At 44.2% G+C, this 16,679-nt stretch overlaps 1 protein-coding gene across 2 annotated transcripts in view; it reads left to right on the plus strand.

Annotated features, from left to right (window-relative positions):
* The window catches only part of TESK2 (testis associated actin remodelling kinase 2), a 104,312-nt gene extending 89,744 nt beyond the window's left edge, over positions 1-14,568 (plus strand). For both annotated transcript variants that reach the window (XM_067567737.1, XM_067567738.1), the window contains 3 exons: positions 1,672-1,758; positions 6,631-6,778; positions 9,441-14,568. In XM_067567737.1, the coding sequence (XP_067423838.1) occupies positions 1,672-1,758; positions 6,631-6,778; positions 9,441-10,453 (1,248 nt within the window). In that variant the 3' untranslated portion in view covers positions 10,454-14,568. The remainder of the gene's footprint in view (positions 1-1,671; positions 1,759-6,630; positions 6,779-9,440) is intronic.
* The last annotated feature ends 2,111 nt before the right edge of the window (positions 14,569-16,679 follow it).

A 16,679-nucleotide genomic window follows, 5' to 3' on the forward strand; every position in this document is an offset into this window, starting at 1 on the left:
TCCCTTTCTCGATTGGCTTTTGGGTTTTAGCAATTATTTCTCTGTCTCATTCACTCTGCATGTATCGTGTTCCCCCTCCAGACTTTCCCTGTCTCTGGAGGCTTCCTGTTCTTCTTTTTATGCATTTTGTTTCATTGGCTTATGTTTTACAGTTCTTTCCTCCCTTTTTTGTTCTTCTCTCATCTGGTTTTCATGTCCTATAGTCCTTATTGCCCCTGCTGCTGCTGTTTTTTTCCTGCTTCAGTGTTCGTTCTTGCCTTTCAGTTTATTTCCTCTCTCTCCATCCCGCCCACAACTTTCATTCTCGCTCTCCCCTTTTCCTCCTATCTTTTTCTTTTCCTGTCAACAACAGACAGCTGATCCAGTCAGCAGCAGGTGTTCAGATCGCTGTCAAAGTGCAGTCTTCTGGATCTCATCAGTTTTCACTGGACATGGAGGGATCTGTTAAGTCGCATTTTAATATTAATTGAAACCATTCAGCCAGCCCCAACTGAAACAAACTAAATACAGTGTGACATTCCTCAGGGTACAGTCTGGACAGATAGACAGCTCTGTCCCCTCAAATCTCCAACCTGGGGTGTCTTTTACATGCTTCGCTGAAAAAACAAACACTCCTGTTCCTGATTTTAAATGTTTACAAGTAATGAGGCATAAAAGTCAGAATGGTTACGAAGGAAATAAAAGATAAAAGACAAGCTAATACCTAATTTAGCAAGCTAAAGGAATTCAAAGCAAAGGCTTTTCTCACCTCATGGTTTTTGCAGCCTTTACTGGCTGAAAGCCTCCCAGCCCAGGACCTGTCCTCCAATTCAGCGTTTCTTCAGCATTGTTGCTGCCAGAAGGAGAGGGAGGTGGTATGTGTTGAGTGTCCTCTATTCTTGTACCCTTCTGTCCTCTGATCTCCGGCTGGGATACAGGCAACAGCCAGTTTGTCACGGGAACCCCCAGCTGTTTCATTGACCAAATGTAAATTTATCATTTACACCCTTTTTCCTGCCAAAGAATGCTGTTTACCCAGGCGACTATTGTCCATTTGATTATGCTGAGGCCTGGCTGAGGTGCTGACTAGCCTTATGTCTCTGAGGAACTGGTTTGAGCTGCTTTTCTAACCTTGGAACATGTCACAGCAATGATGTACAGTAAAAGCTTATAACTTTACATACACTGTCGCTACACACATTTTATCAGGACAATGGTGCTCAGCAGATTATGGGTTTTCAATTGATACTTCGCAAGACACACTTTGTACAAAATGTATCAGTCTTGTAAAAGTGATCCTAAGTGTACAGTCTGTCACACATGGGTCTCCTCATAATTCTATCCTGCTTTGAATAGCTGTAAACTATAACAATAGATACACATTGGAATTGTGCAGAAATCGAGAACTGGAAGGTAATAAATTATGGTTCGGTTCAGGAAGAATAATGGCTCTGAAGTCAAAGCATTCTCCTGAAAGCCTCTTTTAGCAGAAAATTCCCATAGGAAATTCACTTTGCCTGTTGCAGTGCATGAAGTTTTTTCACAAATGTTAATTTCCCTGTGGCTGCTCACAGAGGTGGTGGTAATGGTTATTCCTAACAGCTGTATGTAGGCACCTGTGAAATGAAGATGGTTGGGCCAAATAGAGGGGAAATAAACATCAAGACCATTTTGTTCTTTCTGTCTGTGCAGAATTTTGGATTAGATTATGATGCCTTTCAGCACATGGTGGGAGACTGTCCACCTGACTTCCTCCAGTTGACCTTCAACTGCTGTAACGTGAGTACCCTGCTCAAAGGAGAAGAGCTAAAATGGTGCCCTCCAAAATCCAGAATTTAATTTGTTTTTTAAAAAAACCCAAAATCTTGTGCTCATCTAGCTCCATGTTCCAGCTTCTTGAGCCAGAGGGACTGGCATGCTGAGCAACTTCTAGCACCATGTTTCTCAACCTTTTTCATACCAGGGACTGGCTTGCTACCTTCTTAAGCTACATGTAAGCTGTGTCAGGGAGATCTCAGGGACCGGCACTGTCCATGGACTGGTCATTGAGAAACACTGTTCTAGCGGACTGCCCCTGTGTACTCTGGTCAAAACCAGAATTTACTAGCATTACTAGGGTAATGAACCCCTTAGAATCCAGGCACCATAGTGCGTAGACACATTGATTTATTAGAAATCTCCTAATATTTCATTTTAGCCTCTTGTGGGAAGAGAGTAGATGACACAATCCTGATGAGAGCAATTCTCTAAATGAATTAATTTAGAAGGACTTTGTGGAGTGGAGCAATGTGAAATAAGCTTTCTGCCAGCCATCAATGTAAAACTGTAACAATAAATACTTAGCTGTGAGGTAGCACTTTACATTTTCAAAGCAGTGAAGAGACATTAACTGATGCTTAGGTTCTGCTATCCTGTTTTTACAGCTAGAAAAACTAAAACATGAAGAAATGAAAGGCCAAATTTTCAAAAGTGATCTTTAATATTTCTTTAAGTCTCATCCGTATGGGTGTTGCATGTCAGGATGTACGTGCCCCCGTGCACTCTTGATGGGAGATTTTTGTCAGCAGTGTCCGCAGGTCCATGCCTGCACCCTAGACATCTTTGTGCTCTGGTATGATGGTGTTTAGGGAGGGGGCAGACCCAGTGCTACTCCAGTTACTTATCAACCACCAGCAGCTTGAGACCGAGCATTGGGGTGTCCATTGCTACCACTCTCGCTTAATCTTTTCTTTCCTTGGCATTTTGTTTATTTAACACAATTTGTGCTTTTATGAATGGGGTGTGTTCATTTGCATGATCTGGGCCTTTGTTTTTTTTTTCTTCTTTGGCCTTGATCCGTGGGCTGAAGTATGGGTTATTCCCAAGACCCAAAATTTCAAACCCTGCCAGAGCTGCCATAGGTCTTTCCACCAGTGACAGATATTCAGGCTGCCTCGCCTGTCTGGGACCAACTCATGTCCTGCCAATATAAGATCTGCTCAGGGTTTTAAAAGCAGACATAAGAAAACTCTTGTTAATGGATCACTTAGAAACCCATGGGATCCATTCATACCCCCCTGTACCTTGGATCCGGTTGCTCAGAGAGCCCTGGTGATAGTTTCTGCTGTGACAGTAAGCAAAGACCCTGAGGTCCCTTCAAAATCATCTAGACCCTCAAAGAAGAAAATACCTCATTCTCCAGAACAGGATAAGAGAAGGGGAAAGTTGGTCTGGGTCTCAGGAGACTTTGCATCCTGAGGCACATACCACTGAGGTTCCCATCCTCTTTGGTACCAAGACCATGGCACCAGCTAAGAAAACCATACTGCATACCGAGACTGTCAGGTAAACAGCCTACAGTGGCACTGGTATCCGCACCGGCTTGATACGCTCACATCTTGAATATTGCCTGCAGATCTGGTGGCCCCATCTCAAAAAAGATAAATTGGAATTGAAAGGGGTATAGAAATGGGCAACAAAAACGATTAGGGGTATGGAACAGCTTCCATATGAGGAGAGATTAATAAGTCTGGGACTTTTCAGTTTGGAAAAGAGATGACTAAGGGGTATGTCTATATGATAGAGATCTATAAAATCATGACTGGTGTGGAGAAAGTAAATAAAGATGTGTTATTACTCCTCTTAACAAAGAAGTAGGGGGTCATCAAATGAAATTAATAGGCAGGAGGTTTAAAATGAACAAAAGGAAGTATCTCTTCACACAGTCAACCTGTGGAATTCTTTGCCAGGGGATGTTGTGAAGGCCCAGACCATAACTGTGTTCAAGAAAGAACTAGGTAAGTTCATGGAGGATAGGTCCATCAATGGCTATTAAACAGGATGGGCAGGGATGCAAAATCATGCTTTGAAATGTCCCTAGCCTATGTTTGCTGGAAGTTGGGAATGGGCAGTGGGATGGATCACTTCATGATTGCCTGTTCTGTTTATACCTTCTGAAGCACCTGGCATTGGCCACTGTTGGAAGACCTGATACTGGTGTTGATGGACCATTGGTCTGACTCACTATGACTGTTCTTACGTTCACTGCCTTCGAAACACAAGGACTCCAGAGCCAAGCCAAGATCGTCAAAGAGCCAAGCCAAAAGATAAATATTAGAGCGAGGGTAATAATTTGAGAGTTCCTAGCTTCCCAGGGCCAGGCTTAGTCAGTTAGACCATGGGGCATGATTAAAAGTATCTTCCCAGCACTCAGATGAAATTCTTTGTGAGTGAAGCTTTACTCTGAGGGGGGAAATGACTTTGATGTTCTCTTGTGTGAGAATTAGCTTTATTTACAGAGGGAGAATTGTTACTTACCAGTAAGGATATGATTTGGTCACAGAGGTCATGGTATCCGTGACTTTAACAGGTCTCCGGGACTCCTTTGGCTTCAGCCCTAGACAGCAGGGCTTCAGCTTTGGATTCAGCCCCACCATGGCTATACCCTGATTTTTTTTCCTTTTTGTACCATGACTGTTCCATGAATTTGGCTTCATTTGACCATTTCCAAATCGTTTCCGTACTTACCGACTGACACCAAATGTTTTCCCCAATTAAGAAACATTCCTCCCTGAGTGTTACTGTGGGCCAAAGAGCAGCACCAGAAAATAAACTGAAACAACTGGCCCACTGATATAACCATTAACAGAATTCCTTTCACTGCAGGGCATGTTGTAATTCATTCAACAAATACATTTGGTGAAAAGGAACCCAGATAAGTGAGTGATCTTGCTAGTGAGCGAGCTGTGGCTCAAGGTCTGCGCTAAGGGTGGGGGCAATCCTATGTCATGTTCTTACTATTTCACAAGTCAGCAAACCCTAATGGAAACTGTGTGGCTCAGCGTAATTAGCTGCCCCATAAATATGCAGAGACAAGGTGTTTCCTGCAGCAAGTGACACCATTTATGGCCGCCTAGAGCAGTAAAAACAGAAATACAAGCTCAGTGCATAAAAAAAACTTCTGTAATTCACTGTTCTGGTTGAGTTTGAACATGGCCAAGCCAGGAAATCCAAAATCAAAGTCCCCACTGCAGCTATAAGTCACACTGCATGCAAGTTTACAAATGAGACCATGTATGTTCATTCAGAAAGTTCCATGGGCACAGGGTGGGCTGTGGGACCTACAGTCTTGAGGGCTGAATCCTCAGCTGCACCAGAGCAGAATTTGGAGCAGTTGAGGAGGGAAGAGGCAAAGATGGCTCTAAACTGCCTTTCTGCTGCTTTCCCCCCCTCACAGATCCTGGTTAGAGCAGCCTAAGAGCTGTTCTAATTTCCTACAGCTTGCATTGGTCCCCAAGGATTGCCAAAGTACAGCGTGCTCTGGCCCCATCCCCTCCCACTCTCTGTAGCACGGGGAGAACACAGAACTGGCTTTATGCCACCCAGACATTCTCCTGTGTCAAACACTCTGCTGTCCGTTTGTGCTGTTCAAAGCAACCAGAATGGGGCTGAGGAGTTGGTCATGTGTTCTTTCCTGTTGTAGGTCTGAATTCTCAGCCATGGCCAGTGATTTTAGTTTTCCTCAGTCTGTTCCACTTCCTCGGATTTGCGGGGCAGTTTCATGGAAGCCTTTTACAAAGCCCTTCTGAATCCTGCGCATTGTGTTGTGGGATCTGTTTGAGGCTATCTGTTCTGCAAGGATTCTGACCTTGGAGTCAGGAATTTCTTCTCTGTTTGCCTCTAGCTGATGATCTTCCTTGTGTTTCTAACTTTGATTTAAATTCATTTTTATCTGCAGAATCAAACCCTTTTACACAGAGCAGCTTAGCACAAAACTTGTGCTAAGACCCAGTATCCAGTAGGCAACCACCATCTTGAGTGGCCACTTGAAAGGGTCACCTTGGTTTCCCATACAGTTTGATTTAACCTTTATCTAGAGACGTATTTCTACTTGGCAACAGATTTTTGCTGGCTCATTCGTGGTCCTGTAAGGTGCTTTTCACAGTGTATTGGCTTTATCTACCTATATACAGTCTCGCTTCTTGTCTGACTTCTCTGCTGCAGGAATTCTGTGGTAGAGAACCAGGACCAACACACTGGGCACTATGTGGAAATGAACAAATGCAGCGTGGAAAGCAATAATATTTCAAGGTGTCAGATTCTTGTATAATCAGGAAAGCTGTCTGGGCACCTTTTCATAATAGCCACCAATAGTTCAAGGAAAAATTTAAAACCTTTTAAAATAGTGACATGCCTATGCATGAACAAACAGCTCTGGTGTAATTTGTACTGTTCCAGGCATCCTTTGAAACTGGATGGACATGTAATCATTCAGAAGTGACGGGGGTCCAGAAATGAGATCCTTGCAATGTGAACTCCCCAATACAAATATGAGCACTGCACTCCCTTTAGGGAGTTTAATTAGGCTCCATACTGTGTCTACTACATAGGAAGTGTGAGGCTTGACAGTTAATTGTGAAGTCTTCATTACAGCTAGTCTTAGGTTTACTAATGGAGATAGAAGCTGTGATACAGTACTTGCTGCTTTTTCCCCACCTACTCTCATGGAGTTTGCACTGGGCATGCAATTGTGTTTCATTTTCTAAAATGCAACACCCCAATAATCTGAATCCCTAAATTCCTGAAAATTGCCCCTTCATCTACACATCTCTGTAGACCGGCTGGCTTGGGAGGCATCTACTTGATTTATTTGGCTTTTGTGTACATTCACAGATGGACCCAAAATTACGTCCTTCATTTGCCGATATCATCAAAACATTGGAGGAGATTTTAAACCGCCTGAGAAATGAGGAGTCTGAGAGAGAGAGGAAGTCGCTGAATCTGGAAGGCACAGAGAGAAAACCCATCTCGATTTCCAAAGGTGTGAGTGAGGGGGGTGCGTTTCTGCAATGGCTGTTAGAGATGGCTGTAGTGAAGATAAAGTGCTTCGTGTCACAAGTGACCGCTCCTGCTACCCACTTCCTGAGAAAAATGTAAAAACAGAAGTAAGATTTAAAAGACTTTTTTTATTTTCTTCCAGTTCCTTTAATGAACTCCATCTCGAGCAGCGTTCTGGAAAAACCTTGCTGCAGAGTCTAATCATAAAAGGAATATAGGATCTCCCACTGTGAGACAGACTTATAGTCTGTCTAGACCAACAGTCTCTGTCTGTTGCTCAGGTATTTCAAGCACCTGGCAAAGAAGTGCTGACATGGCCCATGTAGAGGAAGATGCTACCCCTGACAGGCATTCCTGTATCACAGTGACCCCAATATGGCTCCTGTTACAGTACCATGCATTCCTTACAGGACATGTTTTACAGTGAACGACTTCAGACAAAAGTTATTGGACTTCTTTTACATTTCCTTCCTTCTATAAAGCTGGATGCCTATGTATCATGGGTCAAACTGTGCACAGGCTTCTGAGGGAAAGGAACATTTCAGATACCTCTATAACTGATCACAAAGCTGTAGCTCCTACTATTGCAGTTTTAAGTTCTCAAATCTTGCAAGAGCTACAGATAAGTGTTACCTCGCCTTGTGAAGCAGTGAGGAAGTTTCAGGAACTCACAAGTTGCTGAGGGCTTTGGGGTGGCGGAAATAATCCTGGCAGAATTGGATTTGAAGGTAGACAGAGGTGCGTGATAAATGCAATTGTCTTGCCAGTGTGGCCCATGGCTTACCCCCACCACACCTGGTATAAATATGGTTCCCTGGTGTATGTACATGTAACATTTGTGGAGTGCTTTGGGATCCCTCAGGACAAAGGCACATTCGAAACAAGAGCTTTACGTCTTGCCCAGAAAAGATGAAAACCCAAGCCAATGGGGGAGTGCCTTCCTGTGCAGCACCATAGCGCCACCTAGTGAGCAGAAGGGATGGGAGCCATTGTTGCAGGGTAGCGAGGAGCCTGATTAGTTTGCTGCTTTTATAAAGAGTTGGCTTTTGGGGTTGAAACCCAAGTGTCCGCTTCGAAAAAATCAAAATGTTCCACGTTGCAGACAAAAGACCATGTGCCTGCAGTGGTTCCGGCTGTGGGAAGTCATCCATAGTGGGGTTCTGACTGGGGAGAAGCGTGCGCCACCGGACACGCCCCTTCTCACACTTATTTCTCCTTCCTCTCTCCTTCCCCAGCTGCTCTCAGGTTCCCATAGTGATATGGAGATGTTACACGGTATTCTTTAACTGACCTTCTCTGTCACTGATGGCCTTCAGAACCCAGGCTAACCTGTAACAGGGGCTGAAGGAAAAGGAGGAATCTACATCGGTCAATCCCGCAAACAAAAATCCCAAGAAGAAAATATCCCACTTCCCACCTGATCAGTCAGCATTGCCCTGTGGTGGGTGAGGGGACGTTCAGAGGCATCGAGCAGTTAGGCTCCCCACTCCAACTGAGAGTCAGTAGCAGTTAGGTGCTAACTCCCAAGTCTGCCTTTTAAAAATCTCCGCCTGAATAACTGTAAATATCTTTTTCCACCTTGTTCTAATGATGCAGCTTTTATTACATGCATTTAAACAGTGTTTGGAACCTCTCGTTACAAAGTCAAACTACTGTCTCCTTAGTTTCTGCACTGGATAATGTACTATGTCAAGGCTCATGTGGAATTTAATCTCTCCACTGCCAGAGGGAAGTACTGATTTTTTTTTTTGTCTTCACCTTTCACAGCACGGGGGTGTCTTAGCTTTTGTGAAAACCTCACTCACGAAGTTTTTTGCATTAGTATTTTGTGCTCTAACTTTTTTTAATGGTTCGTTTCCTCAACAGGTCGTGCTCTTGGGTTAGTTCTGCTAGTGTATGGGATTAAAAGAGGCTAGAAAAAGAGAACAGCTACTAACTAGCCCCTTCAAAGACCATTGGACACGTTCATTGGCATGTCAGTTATTGACATGGGACTTGAAGGGCCACTCAGAAAGTTGGGTTTGTCTAAAAGATTTAAAACATAACAAACACATTTTCATCCCTATCAAAGGCTGTAAAATCACCACCTCCTTGGGGTTTTGACTTCCCTGCTGGGTTGTAAGCCTAAAGCTAGCATTGTCCCTAGTGTGGATGAATTTGACCATAAATAATAGTGTGAAACTGACCAGTCTGAGTGAAATGCAGAAAGTAAAACTGCATCAATGGTGAAAAGCAAATTCAAACTTCAGACTTACTTCAGTTTGAATAATATAAGAGGTTAGTAGCACAGGGAAGGAATACTTCTAAATGATTATTTTAATTGTCCTTTTTAAATTAAAAAAAAAAAAACCCCGCAAAAGGATATTCTGGGATGCTAGAGCTGCATCACTCTGCATTCAGAGCATACGCATATACACTTGGGAACGGGAAGAACAAAATTTCCCACCTTCCTTGCACTCAGGGATCCCATACAGGAACTCACAGGTAACCCAAGAGCATGTGTTTGTGGAGGATGATCCCTGTAAGACAGCTTCATTTGTAAGTCAGGAATCTCCCCCTTCCTTTTAAGGTTGTGACTCAGACTGAGCAAGTCAGGCCACCAGCATGTCTGGCCACAGAGTTAAAGGTGTTTCTCTTCTTTTCAGGGCTGATTGAAAAAGGGCAAGGAGTAAAACGATTGAGTTCACTGGGTGACAAAATCCCACCCAAGTCACCCCGCCCACGCCGCAACATCTTGCTATCACGCAGTCAGTCGGACATCTTCTCCCGCAAACCCTCCCAGAAGATCAATGTACAGGACCCCTACTACACACCAAGCAAGGGGGCGGGGCGGAAAGTCAACCCCTTCAATGCCAGAGAAGACCTGAAGGGGGGGAAGATCAAATTTTTTGACATGCCAAGCAAGTCTGTGATCTCCCTGGTGTTTGACTTGCACTCCCCAGAAGCAAGGAGCTCCCTGAAGACTAGCCAGCCTCTGTCCAGGCAGGCGTATAGCACAGACTGGCAGGAATTCTCTCTTCTCCCTGGGAGGCGGTGCCGATCTCTCCCAGCCTCTCCCGAACTTCTGCATAAAGATCTTGCCCCTTTCGGGGGTCTGTCTTCAACAGTCAGTAAGTGTGACCCGACCCAGCTAGGGGCTGAGGTGCGGCAAAAACTCCTGAGCAGCAGTAAATTTGGAGTATCAGAGATCCCTGCCTTTCAGGCCAAATCTCCCAGGCCGGAGTCTCCTGTGCTGCCAGAGCAAGAGGAGGACATGGACTGCTCAGATGGGCCAGAGTCTCAGGAGGAAAATGGATTCTGTCCTGTTAGGAACACAAGTCAGGATCCAGGATATAACCAGTCACTGGTGCAGGCTCAGCCTGAGTCCCTAACATGCAAGGGGCGCTCAGCCCAGAATTCAATCAGGTCAGAGGAAGGTAGCGCCTCGGGAGCGTGTGTGAGCTGTACCTCCTCTGAAGACATGGAGGTGGAAGATGAGATCCGGAAGAACATGCTGCCAGAGGCTTCCAAGTCTCCATTCAGTGTTACTCCCTCTGTGGATCTGGGCAGAGAGACGCTGCCGTTTGGAGTGCTGGATATGGACAGTTCTGCCCCGCTTACTCTGGCACCTTCGAATAGGTCAGCATCTGGCAGCACACAGTCCAAATGTGACATTTAAGGAGAGGGCTTAAAACCTCTCCTGATACTTTCCTGGGGGACACACTGTCCCCATTCACTTGGTTTTTAACTTTCTCTGTTGTGCTAAGTCTTCAATATTTCATGGATCATAGAAACCGGCCATCAGACAGGAGGCTGCAAAGCGCATCTGAAGAGACAGTATTTTTTGTTTTATTTTAAAATGTATACATCATCCCTGAGCTCACTACAAGAGGCAACTACTACAACCAGCATTGGGCAGGATGTCCCCCTGGGGTCCCATAATCATCGCAGGGCTGCATGCAGCACCGTGTAAATGATTTGAACCCCAGCCCTGCGTCTTTCACTTTAGCACTCTGCCTAACCGGTGCCCATGAATTCAATTGGAAACCTCTGTTTAATAGTGGAAGAAAGGCGCTCTCTCTTGGACAGTGCCAGGCAGGTATAAATGCCTTCAGATCTTAGAGCTCTAACAGGATCTGCAGTCTCACACCACACTATTGAACAAACTGATTTCAGAAGCAAGGAAAACACAAATCTGCTGCTGGTAGCAGTCTAAAAACTTAGCAGCATGCCAAGTACCTGCTGATTAACAGGAGGAAACCATTATTTTGTATATTTCTTGTTCCCTGGGATTCAGTTTCTGATACAGTGATGTTAGTCCCAGTGAAACATGCAGGCTCGACAGCCTTGGAGACTGCAGATCTGTGTCCATCCATAGAACAGATCCAGGCCAGGCTCAAACACTTTAGGCTTTCCCCCATACACGCAGCCCTTTGTGTATCTCAACCTGATTTGGGAGATTACTGTAGGGTTCAAAGAGGATAGCTCAGACACCAGGCACATTTATTCATTGGTCTCTTGTGAAAGTGTAAATAAAAGCTTTTTGTGATCTGGATACTTGTCCATGAGGAACTGTATTGACACCATCAACTCCTTCCACATACACCCACCAACCAGCACTCTGGGAACAACTTGTCAGTCCCTGCTGACCTTGGCCAGGCGTGACCCAGAGACAAAAGGGTCCTGTTACTCTTTTTGAGTCCTGTGAGACCTCCCATTCCTCCTAATGTGGTGCTATTGCCACTGCAATAATGATCTGTCCCTATTTAAACCCAGGAGATTGCTTAATAAGTTTGTCAGAGATTAAAAACCTACTGTGCAATGGAAGTTGACAGCAAAGTTTTCAGCGGTGTCCATGCTGCAGGTCTAAAGAGACCCTTTTGCAGAGAAGGGGATTCGGATGGACTCACAAGAAGGGCTTTTGGCTTGTTAGAGACACTGAAGAGAACCAGTTTCTCCCCATAAATTCCTTGTGGATCACTTTGGCAAGAAGTCACAGACACCCATATCTCCCTTTGTTCCTGCCTTCAGCAACAGTCTGTGTGTGTTTGTTTTTTCCACCAGAATGTAAATTTGAAAGAAACTATAGTGTGTTTAAAGCCAGCCACTGTGGGCACACTTGTGTGTGTCTGAGAGTCAGGTGCTAGCCCTGCAATAGATATACATGGCAAACTTTGTTCTGCGTTGATATTTGAACGGCTTCCTAGATGGTCCTTTCACCTGCACGTCCCTGGATGAGAATGTGTGGGGTTTTGTCTGCATTACCATTCCTGGCTCTCACAGGGACTGCGTATCAGCAAGAGTGACATTCATAACAAACCCTATCACTTGATGGCCCCCGGTTCTGGAGTGAATTTCACCCCAAGTACTAACTTGGAAACTCTTGCTTCAACGCAGCAGCCTTGAGAGAACTCAGCCCTGATGGTGGGAGAGGAAATATAAAGCAACAGTGCCCCTGGATGGAAATGAGGTTATTCTTTTGCTTGTCCCTCCCCAAAGAAATAGAGGATGAGGAAGAGGCCACCTAGGTAGGTTATTGGAGAATGGGGGAAGAACCCAGGTTTTCTGGAGCAGTAAATCATTGTCATCTTGCCCGTGGAGTACTTGAGATTTCCTTTCTCTAAGTGTCTGTGTGAAAATAGCCAGCAGCGTTACCCTTTCCCATTGCCTGTGAAGAATTAAATAGGAATCCCTGTGCATCTCTGAGTTCCTTAGAGCCGCTCTTGCCAATGGGGCAGGTCCTTGTGGCTTGAAAGAAAAAGTTCCTCTCCCTAGTAAGGTTTTTTAACCCTTCTTTGTCCTGCACACCCCCTCCTTCACAAAGGTGCTGATTTCTAGAGCAATCTTGGGTTTTTGGGGCAGTTTTTCTGTCTTGTGCATCCTCTCTGTGTGGTTGGGAGGCTATAGAGCATGGAGCTTTTTGGATGGCCAGTGCTATCCACATGCATGCAGTGTCTGTTTGAGGCTGAGAAACTATCAAACTAATCAAAGTAACAATTATCCAGCTGATGCCTGTTTTACAATTGTTGCCTTTCACAAGGGAAACCATCCTCACCAGCTTCTGTTGTCACAAGACAGGGTTAGGAGTGTGACTTCAGGAAAATGAGCAATAACAAGAAGTGTTTATTTCTGGGAGCATCATTGGGGCTGCAGGGAATCTAACCAGCATCCTACTTCTGCCTTCAGCCCCACTTCAGAGACTGAGTAAAGAAACGGCGCCTCCCTGTTTGCTTTTGTTTGTCCATAGGTTTTAAAACAATGATGCTGTTGCAACACAGCATCTCCCTGCAGATGCCTGTTGCACTGGAAACTCTGCTTTCACCTGTTCTGTTCAACTTGATTGTGAAGCTTTTGTGGTGACATGCTTGGGACGCAGCCAGGGCTCCAGTCAGAGTGAAATCTTCTGCCGTGATTGTTTTCCTGCTTCAGGATCTTTTAAAATCTTTATTCCCTAGCCTTTTTTAACAGCACCAAGGGTAAAATAATTGGTTTGGGGAAAAATTATTCCACTATTTAAAGAAAAATCCAACTGCATTGTATAGGGCCCAGCCCTGTTTACAGCCCTTGGTGCGGAGTTGGAGATTGCTCACCGAGATGGAAATGCCAAGGAACAGTGATTGACTGTTAGCGTGAAGTCACCAGGTTATGGGGTGGAAGTGGCACGTGCATGTAAGTCTGTTTTTTCAAGGGGTAAGTCTCTTGGTTACAACCAGGTCTTCCTGAGGTCTGATTTGGTTAACACTAATCTTAAACTGTCCATCTGGCCACGCAGAGCCAGGCGAGATTGGTTAGATGGAACTCGGCCTCTTGTCCCTCCACAGATGCTGTTGCCTACATGGTATGGCTAGTAGCCCTACTGTGAGGCAGCTTCTCCCGCCTATTGATGACCATTATTACAAACGGCTAAAAATGAGTTCAGGCAAACCCCTCATTTTAGAGTAATGTGATTCAAAGCTTTGTTTTGATTGATTTTTATCATGGTTTTGACTTTCTAATGGAGGCAATTCTGGCTTTTAAAAAAAACTCTCTCTAGGCACTGCTACGTTCCTTGAAGAAATCGAACTTTTAAATTCACTGCAGATCTTTCTATGTTGGATTCATTTAAATGTCTATTATAAGCTATTTTTTGTTGTCATTGCTGATTGGTGACATACAAATAGGAGAATACATGTGATAATTGCTGAAAAGAAGCAGATGCAGGGCAAAGGGCTACAGTAGGTTTATTCTACTTTGTTGAAAGGTGTTGATGTACAGAACGTTTCTTGCCAGTACAACTAAAGACACTTGAATAATTCCTGTTTGCACTTAATGCTATTGTTATACTGCATGTCACTACATTTCTATGCAAAAACAAATAATCTTCTGGGGCAGGTGGATATTTGATTAAATAAGTTTAAAGATCTTTGCAAGATGATCTATTTTCATATTTATGAAGGAGTTTTACGTCTTAATATTTTACAGTCTGTAAATAGCTAAACTTGTAATTAAAGGCTTAGGAAGAAGTTGTAGCCTGTGTACAATATTAAGTTAACACTGCCAGAAAAGAAACCTTTGCAAAACTTTTTTTCTAATGTTGTGGATATTTATGAATATGTAAAGAAAGCAAATCTTGTTTTTATGTTGATTGGTCTTCTGACTTTGTTTTTTGAACTATGGAAATGGTGTATGTTTTATTGGAACTGCAATAAGTAACCAAAGATGAATCTAGTTAAATATTTTCATAATTGTTTTTCTTGGTCGGTTTTTGTAAACTCTTTCCCAACTTGCTTTCAGAATAAAAATAAAACAAAATGATTTTTGTGATGGAGAGAACAAAAGTAGAAAAATTGACTCATCCCACAAGCTCATTAAAGTGTTCATATTTCCGAAGTATGAAATAAAAATTTGGTTTCATATAGCACCTTTATTTATAAAGTGCTGAGTTATCTGCAGTGGTGCTGAGCCTACCAAAAGGGGGTAGGGGGAGAACAGCTGCACCCTATATGCAGGGCAATGTTGGCCTCCAGCTTACTTATCCACTGCCTCTTCCCAAGTGTCTTAGGCCGCTCAGCACCTGGAACTTGACTATCCCACCACTTCAGCAGCCTCCCCCTTGTTCTCTGGCAAATAGGGATGGTGTTGCAAAGGGATAGAACACCAGGAGGATGCATGGTACTTTAGAGAGAAGAAATGAGACACGGGCCCAGATCCCCAAAAGTATTTAAAAGCACCTAACTCTCTTTGATTGCAATGAGAATTGTCTTTGAGGATATGAGCCAATCTGTCCCTGAAAACAGTGGGCGTTAGATGCCTAAATACCCTTGAGGATCTGAGCCAAGCTCCCTACCCTGAGGAATTTATCTAAGGGTATGTCTACACCGGCAGGGCTGCACAGACCAATGCAGCAGGATTGAGTGGGTGGGCAGTGGAGACCTGCTCAGTTGACCCCAGAAGTGCTCTCTGGTCAATGCTGTAAGTCCACCCCCCCTGAAAAGAGTACGGTTGCATTGACCAGAGGGCATCTCCTGTCAATGCAGTGCAGTGGAGCTGCCGCAGTATGGCACCGTAAGTAAGTCGACAGGAGTTGCACCAAGGTCGAGCACCGGCACCAGTGTAAACCAGGCCTTAGAGAGAAACAGCACACAGACCGCACTACAGAAGGGCGAGGTGTGCTCACTGTAATGCGAGGTGCTGTGTGTGTGATCACGGAGTTGATGTTCTGGCCTTTAAAAATATAAAAGCCCCACAGGAAGTAGTGGAAGCAACAGGGCTTTGAACCATTTCAAAATTGGAGTGGACAAGATCTGACTGTCCTAAAGCTTTGTTTTGGCACAGACAATCTGGCACTGGGCTAGATGACTTTGCAGTGAATCGTGTTATAATACACTTCCACTGCTGTGAAGTGTTTGATTGGGAACCATGTGCTCTTTTCATTAAACTACAATCATACAATTAACATGGCCCACATTCAATAGATTAAAAGATGGCTGATAGGCCTCAAAACAGAATCATAAATGATGAATTACAATCATCGAGGTGTTTCCACGGTGTTCCTGCAGTGATCAGTTTTTGGCCCCATGCTACATCACTGATCGTTTGCAGCTGACACAAAAATGGGGGAGGGAGGAGAGGAAGTGGTAAACAGGACAGGTCACTTGCACAGAGTGTTGCTTGGGGAGGTAAATGCCAGCAAACAATATGAACTTTAATATGGCTAACTGCAGAGGTATACAGGAATAAAGCATGTCAGTCATACATACAGACGGGGGGATTCTCTCCTGGGAAGCAGAGTTTGAGGTGGGGGTGGATGATCAATTGAACACAAAGTCTCAGTGAGATGCTGTGAACAAAGTGTTAATGCAATCCTGAGATGCATAAACGAGGGAATCTTGAGTAGGAGCAGAGGTTATTTTACCCCTGTATGTGGCACAGGGGGGGCCTGCTGCTGGAATTGTGTGTACAGTGCTGGTGACTGGATAAACTGGAGCAGGACTGATTAAAGGGTTAGAAAACCTGCTTTATAGCGATAAGCTAAATCAAGTAAGCTCTTTGAGACTTAATCCAGGGAAGGTTGATAGGTGCCTTGATTTGTCTATATAAATACCTCCATAGGGAACAACTATTTAATAATGGGCTCCTCCATCTAGCAGAGAAAGCTATAACAAAAATCCAAGGGCTGGACATTCCACCTAGACTAGAGAAGGGGTAATTTTTAAAGAGCAAGTAATTAACTATGGGAACCATTTACCACTAGCCATTTTTAAACTCAGGAATGGATGTTTTTCTAAAAGCTCAGCTCTAGGAGTTATTGGGGGGCAGTTTTGTGGCCTGTGCTGTGCAGGAGGTCAGACGAGGTGATCAAAAGGGTTCCTTCGTGCCTTGGAATCTGAACTGCAACTGAGATTTGAATATTGCCAGTGGGCAGT

The sequence above is a fragment of the Emydura macquarii genome, unplaced genomic scaffold (genome assembly GCF_026122565.2).
Source record: "Emydura macquarii macquarii isolate MOO-44397 ecotype Brisbane River unplaced genomic scaffold, CSIRO-AGI_Emac_v2 contig_2805, whole genome shotgun sequence".
NCBI classification, from domain to species: Eukaryota; Metazoa; Chordata; order Testudines; family Chelidae; genus Emydura; species Emydura macquarii.